This window comes from Eubalaena glacialis, chromosome 3, assembly GCF_028564815.1.
Source record: "Eubalaena glacialis isolate mEubGla1 chromosome 3, mEubGla1.1.hap2.+ XY, whole genome shotgun sequence".
In the NCBI taxonomy this organism is placed as follows: Eukaryota; Metazoa; Chordata; class Mammalia; order Artiodactyla; family Balaenidae; genus Eubalaena; species Eubalaena glacialis.
In genome coordinates this window covers 32,554,121-32,564,780 of record NC_083718.1, presented here as the reverse complement: position 1 = coordinate 32,564,780, position 10,660 = coordinate 32,554,121, and the positions used below count along the sequence as shown (strand labels likewise).

General features: G+C 41.4%; 1 protein-coding gene across 1 annotated transcript; it reads left to right on the top strand.

Moving 5' to 3' along the window:
* Positions 1–5,999: 5,999 nt before the first annotated feature.
* IL20 (interleukin 20) lies at positions 6,000–8,645 on the top strand. The gene is made up of 5 exons (XM_061183720.1): positions 6,000–6,155; positions 6,444–6,509; positions 6,620–6,772; positions 7,439–7,513; positions 8,568–8,645. Exons 1-5 carry the CDS (start codon positions 6,000–6,002, stop codon positions 8,643–8,645), a joined length of 528 nt encoding a protein of 175 aa, XP_061039703.1.
* The last annotated feature ends 2,015 nt before the right edge of the window (positions 8,646–10,660 follow it).

Genomic DNA, 10,660 nt, shown 5'->3' with positions numbered 1-10,660 from the left:
CCTCAAAGAGATAATAATTTATCCAACACATATTTATTAAAAGCTTACTATGAACTGGGCTCCATTCCAGGCATGTGTAATATAGGGGTAGATAAGACAGACAAAATTCTTGCCCTCAAAAAGCTTATATTCTTAGTGGAATTTTATGAGAATTACATGGCAATAAGTATAATATATATGTATTAGTATATATATAATGTATGTTATATATATTATGATTATAATGTATAGAGCATTTAATATCTAAGTCCAGGTACTAGGCTTAGGATACGCTCTACATTATCATTATAATAGTTATTAGGTTGAACTATAAGACAAGGCCAATATCAGACCAGTCTTTTTTTAATTTTTAATTTTTATTTTATTGAATTATAGTTGATTTACAATGTTGTGTTAGTTTCTGGTATGCAGCAAAGTGATTCAGTCATATATATACTTTTTCCTATTCTTTTCCATTATGGTTTATTGATGTTGAATATAGTTCCCTGTGCTGTACAGTAGGACCTTGTTATTTATCAGTCCTATATATAATAGTTTGCATCTGCTAGTCCCAAACTCCCAATCCCATTCCTCTCCTGCCCCGTCCTTCTCTTTTGACAATCAAGTCTGTTGTCTATGTCTGTGAGTCTGTTTGTTTCATAGATAAGTTCGTTTGTAATATCAGACCAATCTTGACCTACACAGATGGAAATTGCATGTGGTTCAACCTAGCAATATTTTTACTATCCTTGATTCCTCCTCTCCCTAACCTACACATTTAATCAGTCTCCAAACATTTAAAAAATGTATTTAAATTCTCTCAAGTCCACCCACGTCTCTCTCTCTCTCTCTCTCTCTCTCTCTGCTGCTACTAGTTCAAGCCAAGGTTAAATCTCTCTCTGGGACTACTTCAATGGCTGGATTCCCCATCTCCAGTCTTACCTGCCTCAAGTCCATTTTCAAGTGTGTCTCTCTAATCTCATTGTTCCTTGCTAAAAGCCTTCATAACGCCTTGCTTTTGGATAAAGTCCTAACTCCTTAACATGACCAATCTTACTTCTGACCTCCAACCAGCTTATCTTTCACTCTCGTGTCCCCATTCTCCTCTCTTGCTCTAATTTTAGGTCATTTGGTAATTACCGATTGGTTTGTATGTCTCCATTTTCAGGTACAGCTAAGCCTGAGATCCTGTGGTTTTAGGATATAATATAAAGAAGGAACAATTTGAAATCAACATGTTCATTCAGTAGTCATCACGTGTTTGCTGAGCACCTACCAGGAACCATTGAGTGTTGAGACCATGAAGTTGAACAAGGAGCTCCCAGGCCAGTGGGAGATACAGATATGTAACCCAAAAAATTGCAATTCACTGTGATAATTACACAAGAGGCACAAAATAAAGGGTAGCTCCAAAGGTGGGAGGGAGGGATAAATTTTGCCTCAGTAAGTGGTGGTGTAGAGAGAGAGAGAGAGAGGTTAGGGTGAGACAGAGGAAGTGTTTTATAGCAGGTAAGTTGAATTGGTGTCTGTGCAGAGTGTGAAATGGGATCTATTCAGCAGATTTTAAACAAGAATAAAGTATTCTGATATAGGAAAAGCAGAGTCTTCATTATTAAAGTAAATTGGGATTGCACGTGAACTAAATTTACTTAATCATTACAGGTAACTTAGAACAAAACAACTGGGTTCTTCTTGGTTAATGAGAAGGAACTGACTGACACGGGTACAGCTTATATTTCCTGAAAGTCTTGTCAGACCATGTTTCTCAATTTTACTTTAATCACAGTTATGGATGAGAAATTGTTTACCTACTAACAAGGATGGAAAAACAGGCATAAGCGCAAGAGATATTTAGATTAGATATTCACACGTTTTCAGCATTTATCAAGTATTACAATGAAAAGTTACAGTCCTCATTTTCAAGGAACTTTAGGAAGACATTAAAAGACATTAAAAAGGAGTGTTCTGATCAAAAGGTAGAAGAGCAAAGCATCATAGTGACGTTGAATGTCAGAATTGGAAAAGATCTTATACATTATCTATTCTATTGCTCTCATTTTACAGATAATGTAAATTGACATCCAGAAAGAAGAAAGAATATGCCAAAGTTATCCTGGTAACTATGGAATCCCTGAACTTATATATAGGACTTCAGAGTGTCAGATATTGAATAGGAAAAATGTTGCAAAGGAATATATTATAATCTCTACCATCTTGACAGTTTCCAAAGCACTGTCGGAGGTTAATCTCAGGTGCCTTAATTTAATCTTGCCTGGAGGTGTGGTCCCGCCTAATGGATTAGTCCATGTCTAAGAAAATCTTCCAGTATCATTAGGGAGAAAAGGCTAAGACCCATGAAACAGAGGGCAATGTTAGACTCTCATGTGCCAAAGAAAAACCTGCTGTTGGAAGTTAGAGAAGAGAGGAATTGCTTTGGACCAAAGTAGTTCGGGAATAAAGAATTGGGGTCCACTCTTCAATGATGAATGGAGGGAAAGTAGGGTAGCCATTGTTGGAGAGAAATGGTGGGAAGAGCAAAGGCAAAGGAGAAGCAGCAGGAGCGAGTCCACAGTGTCTGGGTCTGGGGAGAAAACTGGTTAGGAGAACTGGATTTAGAGGAGGGGGAAAAAGCACCTCCTGGAATGCTCTTCCAGTTCTGTAATTCAGTGATCTTTTCTGTTCTGATTACCATTTTACCTTCCTTCTGGAAGGGAGCCAGAAAGAAAGAGGTATCCTTTAACCGATAACTAAACCAGTAATCTCCAAAGAAGTGTTTCTTAGAGGAGGAAGGTGTTGAGGTAATCCAGTCAGCAATTAAACTGCCTCAGGCTGGGAGGAAGTCCAGTGTCACCAGAGAAATTCCAAGGGAGTTTTAGCCCTCACCTGTGGGAGCTGACTTCCTTCATGGGATATATATACACACAATTGGAAACCTCTTAGCTTGAGACAGACTCCTAGGAGATCACAAGCAGCAGCCCTTCCTGAACTCAGGTAAGAGAGCTCCCTCTCTCTACACTATTCACATGGTTCTGGGGATGAGCTCAGTTCTCCTAGTCATCTAGCCAGGTGTGTTCAGTGCCATGTCTAAAGGAGTCCTTTTCATTAGGACAAAATATCCTAGAGAATAGGGAATTGTCATGTTCATCTTTGTATTCCAGTACCTAGCATGATATTCAAGACAGAGGGTGCTTAATAAATGCTGATCGAATTGTTGAATTTAACATATATTTACCATATACCCACTATGTTCAAGGCAACTAACATCATTCTCTATTTAAAATGAGTTGATCACTCACTAGATGCTAGGTGTACGAGTCATGCATCATTTTATTTAAATGTCAAAACAAATTTCTGGGGTAAGTTTAATTAGAACCATTTGGGGGCTAAGAAAACAAAACTCAGAGAGGTGAGTTGACTTGTCCAAGGTCACATAGATGGAGAGTGACTAACTCATCCAGATTTACCTGTGACATTTTCAGTTTTAAAAGTTAAAGTGCTATGCCCTGGATCCACCCCCCACCCCCACCCCCGCCCAGTCTTGGGAAAACTGGGACAACCTACACCGATGAGGACTTGTAGAGCAGGCATTTGGACCTAGTTCTCAAACCCAGAGTTCTCTCTGATACTTTGGGTTTGGTTTGTTTATTCCCTTTTCCTACATGTGGCAGTATCCCAGGTGAACATGAATGTAAAGTATACCGAGCCTATTGATTGGAACGCAGGAAAAAAAATCAGTAAGCGGTAACGATTATCAGTGCTGTACCAAGGCATCCTGGAACCTAAGGCAAACAGGAAAGATGTACACCTCTCTATATATGCTTTTTTAAGATTTTTATTGGAGTATAGTTGATTTACAATGTTGTTTTAGTTTTAGGTGTACAGCAAAGTGAATCAGTTGTACATATACATATATCCACTCTTTTTTAGATTCTTTTCCCATATAGGCCCTTACGGAGTATTGAGTAGAGTTCCCTGTGCTGTACAGTAGGTCCTTATTCGTTATCTATTTTATGTATAATAATGAGTATAGGTCAATCCCAATCTCCCAATTTATCCCTCCCCCCCTTACACTCTGGTAACCATCAGTTTGTTTTCTACATCTGTGGCTCTACTTCTGTTTTGTAAATAGTTTCATTTGCACTCTTCTGCATATGTTTTTATTATTTTATGTATATTATTTTTCCAAGACATTAAGGTAGTTGAAAATTATTGAAAAATTGATAATTAGCTGTATTACAACTCACATTATTTTTAAGTTTAAATATGTTATTTATGTCCCAAACAGAATTTATTATAATTTTACTTTCCTGGTTTTAAGGGAAGAAAACTCATCACTAATATTTTCATCATATACTTCTGATACATAAAGACATAGATATGGATATAGATACATAGATAGATATAGACGGATGGATAAACATATGTAGATATATGGCTAGATAGATAATGTATAGATAGATAGACAGATAGGAGCACTCATTTCCCCTTTTGTCCTGGGTTCCGATATGGCTCAGCATGGCCCTGTCAGATTCTGTCTTTATTTAAATTGTTAATCTTTTGTTCATCATGGATTGTTTTCATTAATTTTGCTACTGCATTAAAATATTATTTATCTTGATTACTGAGACTTTTGTCTCCTTAAATTTTGTGCCTGAGGTGAGTGTTTCACTCTCCTCTCCCTAATCTCAGCGCATTATCATTTTATCTTAAAACTCAGCAACTGGGCTTCCCTGGTGGCGCAGTGGTTGAGAATCTGCCTGCCAAAGCAGGGGACACGGGTTCGAGCCCTGGTCTGGGAAGATCCCACATGCCGCGGAGTGACTAGGCCCGTGAGCCACAAATGCTGAGCCTGCGCGTCTGGAGCCTGTGCTCCGCAACAAGAGAGGCCGCGATAGTGAGAGGCCCGCGCACCGCGATGAAGAGTGGCCCCCACTTGCCGCAACTAGAGAAAGCCCTCGCACAGAAACGAAGACCCAACACAGCCATAAATAAATAAATAAATAAATAAATAAAATTTAAAAAAAAGATTTATTAAAAAAAAAAAACTCAGCAACTACTATAAAGTGCCCTCTTACAGAGCAAGCCTCATCCCAAGAAGAAATGAGTTCCTTCCCCTCCCACCTTTTTCCTCTTTCTTTCGGGATCGCTTACTTGATCCTCGGCCTGAGTTACAAGGCTAGGAAAGCGCATTCTCTTGGATTAGTCCCAGGTATGCCTGACTGCTGCCTTCCTGCAGAGGGCGCCGTGGAGTCCAGGCACCCCAGGAGGGTGGAGAAGTGTTAGGTGAAATTAGGCTGATTGCCCATCAGAACTTGCCTTTCCCTGGCAGAAGGATTGTTATGAAATCATTGACTTTCTATTTGCCTTCGGGCTGAAATAAATCTACTATCCTCAAATAACCAATCTGATCTCAGACAAATGTCAAATAGAGCTAAGTTCCTCTGCCCTGGGGATGGCCGTAAAATCCAGACAATTTTCCTGAAATGTTTTTGGTGGCTTGGCAGCAGCTTCTATGAGGTTCAGTTTTCCCCCAGTCCCTCTGTGGGTCTGAGGGGACCAGAAGGGTGAGCTACATTGGCATTCTGGAAGGGAAGACTATATACGTCAATTCGCGAAAACAAGTTTTGACATTTTCCCTGAAATGTCATCCTCTATCTACTCATTGCAAGTGCCTGTTGCTCCAGGCCTTTCCTGCTGGGCAATAACGATGGGGCTGGGGAGAGAATAAAGGAGCCAGGACCTGTAGCACCAACTCATACTCAGACCCTGAGCAAGCACCTGAAGCCTTCTCTTCTCTTTTTCTTAGTAAGTTGGATGAATGTGCCAGACCATCTGAAGTCAGATGAAGCTATTAAGTTTCACCAGGGGACATCGGGGATTGGGGGGAGGCATGCCCCTGGTGACGGGATTGGCTTCTTAAGGCATGAAATGGGGATATCAATAAGTCATGCTCTTTCCTTTGAATTCTTAGCTCCTGTGGTCTCCAGAATCTGGCTCCAGAATCTCCTGTGGTCTCCAGAATGAAAGGCTCTGGTCTTCCCCTCTGCCTTCTTTCTGCTGTGTTTTATCTCTTCTGGACACCTTCTGCCAGGCTGAAGACACTCCATTTGGGAAGCTGTGTGATCACCGCAAGTCTTCAGGCAATTCGAAGTGGATTTTCAGAGATACGGGACAGAGTGCTATGAGAGGGAGGGACCCCACCTTACACTTTGTGACTGCCTCCCCACTTTTCTACTTATTTTTCTCTGTCCCCCAGCAGTGTGATCACAAAAAGAGGCAGGCTGGGGACTCCTTACCAGGAGGATGTGTTCCCAGGAAATATCTGTAATTCATAATTTAAGAGTGTTTTGGAGAGGGACTCTGCCCACTGTGCCATGGCAGGGAGGGGATGGGAGGTCTGGATGTCTAAGATCCTGGCAGCAGTTACTGACTTGTACTTTTTCATCTTGTCTTCCTCTGTTTAGCAACCTAAAGATGAAATCATTGACCTCAGAATCTTGAGGAAGACTCAGCCTTTGCAAGACAGAAAGGTACACGCTTGGTCTGTATGAGTTCTGGGAGGAAATATGAGTCGGGGGCATCTCCATCACCCTTGTCCTTGGACACCCTCCCCCCACCAACATGCCAGTCTTCTTTGTAGCCTGCAGGTCAGTGCTGCCTCCTCCGCCATATACTGAGACTCTACCTGGACAAGGTATTCAAAAACTATCAGACCCCTGACCACCGTATCCTCCAGAAGATCAGCGGTCTCACCAACTCTTTTCTTACCATCAAGAAGGACCTCTGGCTCTGTGTGACAAAGGGTCTTGGGTAAAAGGATCCACCTCAGCACATAGCTTCAATGACTTAGCAATCAGGCTCATTCTTAGCCCCATTTAATGGATGAAAGAACTGAGTCCAAGAGTTCTAATAATCTGTGTTGAGCCATGTGACTAGGTAATAAGAACTCAGTTATATTTACTTTTGAATACAAGCTCCATGCAAAATGTCTACAGAACTATAAAGTGCTACCTATTTGATGTCGCTGATAATTTCCTAGTATCCATGAAATTATGCTTCTTCTGTAGGTGAGTTATCCTGCGGCATACTAGTGCATACTGAGTCCAGGCAGCTAATCAGCAGACAACCGGACTCAATCTCAAGATAGGACCTAGGAATCCAATTCTCTCTCCCATGGGGGCTCTCTGGAGGGAGCTAGACTAGAACTGGGTTGGGGGGTGCAGGCCAGATGGGATACAGTGATCACAAACTCTTTCAGTGCTGCCTGTTTCTACAAAGAAACAATGAGCTCTATATGCTTCCTCTTCTAGCTGATGATCAGTTTAATGATCCTAAATAAGGAGGTCTGAAAAGACTTCTATAGGTGAAAGAATAGAACTTCCACCTACTTCGTGTCAATGGCAAGGGCAGAAAATCAGAATCTTTAATAAAATCTATCATTCTTTGGTATTCTTTTCAGCATGCCCATGTGACATGCCCTTGTGGGGAGGAAGCAATGGAGAAATACGGCCAGCTTATGGGTCACTTCGAAGAGGTATATGCAATTTTGGCCTTGGTTGGGATGAGTGTTTTTAGAACTGAGATCATAGATGGGTGGGATGGATGTTCATACCCAAAGAAATGTTATAGCCCTCAGGTTAATGGCCCTCTGAGGTCATGTGGACTGTCCCTCTGCTTTAACCCAGGGGGTACCCATTCAGGCTCTAGAAGGGTGCTGTCTCTGCAAGACGCTCTGGGAATCAAGAAGGAATAGCCACGATTCCATCAAGTCACTCCAGAGACATCTGAACTTTCCAGCTACACAAACTACAGGCGATAGTTTTCCAACATTCACACACTTGTACATACCCTCAAAAATAGTCACTCACAATTTCCTTCATGCCCATGCCATGCTGTTTCTCACCTCAATGCCTTTGCACATCTGCCAGGAAGGCTGGAGTCTGCTCCACACTCACTAATTCCTACTCATCCTTTAAGACTCAGCCTAGGCATCACCTCCAGGAAGGCACTGGCTACTTCTCTCAGAGTTAAGTGCTCCTGTCATCCTGTGGGGACCCCATCATCTATTTACCACACTACATTTTAATTGCCTGCTTCTGCCTGTCTCCCTCACTCAACTGTGAATTCCCTGCGGGTAGTGATGGTGTCATTCGTTTCTGAGTTCCTAGCCAGCCCAATGCTTAGCACAATAAATATTTGTTCCACTGAAGGATGCACAGTAGGCAACCCGTACACACACACACATACACACACACACACACACACACACACACACACACACATCTTTCTTTAAAAAACAGCCTAATTACTTTGATCTCTGTGATTCAAGAGGCTTGAGTTGTATTCCCAATTCTGCTACACCCCTGGGCCTCAGTTTCTCTATGTAAGACTAGGGTGATTGGACTCAATGATTTTTTCCTCCCTCTTGTGAGATCTTGAGGTTCCATAATGTCTCTTGAGCTCTTCATTTTGAAAAAGATGCTCTGTTTACAATCTCCAATAGACCTACCAGTGAAAGGAGAGGATTAACCTTGGAGCCCACATTGTCTCTTTATGAGTTGCTCACCACTTCACTTGGTATCTTCCAGCTTCAGCCTCAGGCAGCAGTGGTGAAGGCTTTGGGGGAGCTAGACATTCTCCTGAGCTGGATGGAAGAGATGGACTAGGAAGAAAGTGATGCTGCTGAGAGTATTCTGGGCCAAGACTCCCAGCCCTCAGTACCCAGGAGGCATGACCCCAAACCACCATCTCTTTGTTGTATAATTTAGTGCTGGTCACTGTGTATATTATTTATTTATTATTTGTTTCCTTATTGTGATTATCTTCATGTGTTCCTATTCATAATCTAGAGTTTTGTCAGATTTTGATAAGATCTTTTTTACTGTTGGGTGTATTTCTTAGTTAATGTATTTATTTTTGCTATTTAACTTATTTATTTTTATATTTGAAGATGAGACTTTTAAAAACAATTCACAGATTATATTTATAACCCAACTAGAGCAGGTTTTTCATAGAGTAAACAAACCTTCTAAATTCTAGAGGAGCGGCTAGAATTGTATTAAATTAAGGACATGTTTACTGACCACCAGTACTCTAAGAGATACTTAAAACTGAACCAATGGCTACTAAGCGTAGGTTGTGGAAGAAGAACTTCTGATGTGAAATTACAGGCTTGTCTTACAATTACTGACCACTCCCACTCAACTCCCAAACCCCAGACTTGTGTATCTTCCATTTATGGAATCTTCTGGGGCCAGAATGTATTTTTACAAATAAAGTTTTCTCCGTATGATATCTGCTTGGAGTTTGAAAATGCTTCAGGAGTAGAAACAATGGTGGGGGTGAGCTTGAATCTCATATTACCTAGGGACCTCTTGCTTCTTTGGGGAAGGAAGATGCCAGTGGGAACCTGGGCCTTCTCTCCCCTGCCAAATGCATCCCCAGCTCTATCTCCTAAATCACCCACAGCTCCGATCCCATGACTCTGCCCTCCACATAAAGGGACTTTGACTGGGTGAGGGGCATCAGTCCTCCCTGCTTCTTCCTCGCTGGTGTTGGGCACTCTCCTCTCTGTACCCCTGTTTTCCTTCTCATTTCAGGCTCTCATACTTCTGTGTCAGAGGTCTTAATTGCAACACAAATTATAATGGACAGGAAGCTCGATTATAAGGGCTAAGAATGCACAGGGGCAAAGTGTAGTTCCCGAGCCCTGCCCAGGGAGGTGCATGAGCCCTCTTTTGAGGTCCTTCCATTTGGGATTCTGGCCAGCCTCATGGTATAGGTTGTTCCTGGATCAAGTCTTTGAGTTTGGAAACAACTATTTTTTTTTTTTTTGATGTTCACTGGTTAAATAAATTTATTGAGAACTTTTTACAACATTATTATGAACAAATAAGTGTATTAATGCAAATGTAAAAATAGAATGAATTCCATTTATCCATCACCTAGCTTCACAATTATCAACCAAATTCAATCTCGTTACATCTACATCCCCACCTATTCTCCCATCTTCTACTTTGAGGCTAACTCGGAAACAACTATTAAGTCAGTGTTCTTGTTCCAGGCCCCTTTCATGCTGAGCTTCCCTGGGCTCGAAGGAGCCAGAATTCTGGCCTGGACTGCTTGCCTCCTTCCTCCCCAGCTCACTCTGACTAGCACCTCAGCTTAGCAGTTTAGTTTCCGCAGTTTCAGAAACAGCAGACTGATGATCCTATAGTGAGCTTTCCCACTGCTTCTGGTTTCTGCTCCCAGCCCTCATCCTCGGCCCTGATGAAGTTTAAATAATTTTATTGATTTTTTTTCTCATTATTAAGTAACAACTACCCAATAGAGAAAATTTGGAAAATACAAAAAATATAAAGAAGAAAATGCAAATCACTCATAATCCTATCACCCATAGATAACCATTCTGAAATATTTAGGTGTTTTTTAAACTATTTATTTATCTATTTATTTATTTATTTATTTATTTATTTATTTATTTATTTATTTATTTTTGGCTGCATTGGGTCTTCGTTGCTGCGCGCAGGCTTTCTCTAGTTGTGGCGAGCAGGAGCTACTCTTTGTTGCGGTGCACGGGCTTCTCATTTCTCACTGAAGTGGCTTCTCTTGTTGCTGGGCACGGGCTCTAGACACGTGGGCTTCAGTAGATGTGGCACAAGGGCTCAGTAGTTGTGGTTCG

What these genes read in the sequence shown, in the direction of transcription:
- IL20 (XM_061183720.1), top strand. Translation starts at nt 6,000, where the DNA reads ATGAAAGGCTCTGGTCTTCCCCTCTGCCTTCTTTCTGCTGTGTTTTAT. An exon ending in TTTCAGAGATACGGGACAGA is followed by an intron (nt 6,156 to 6,443) that starts GTGCTATGAGAG and finishes TCCTCTGTTTAG; the next exon opens with CAACCTAAAGATGAAATCAT. An exon ending in TTATGGGTCACTTCGAAGAG is followed by an intron (nt 7,514 to 8,567) that starts GTATATGCAATT and finishes GGTATCTTCCAG; the next exon opens with CTTCAGCCTCAGGCAGCAGT.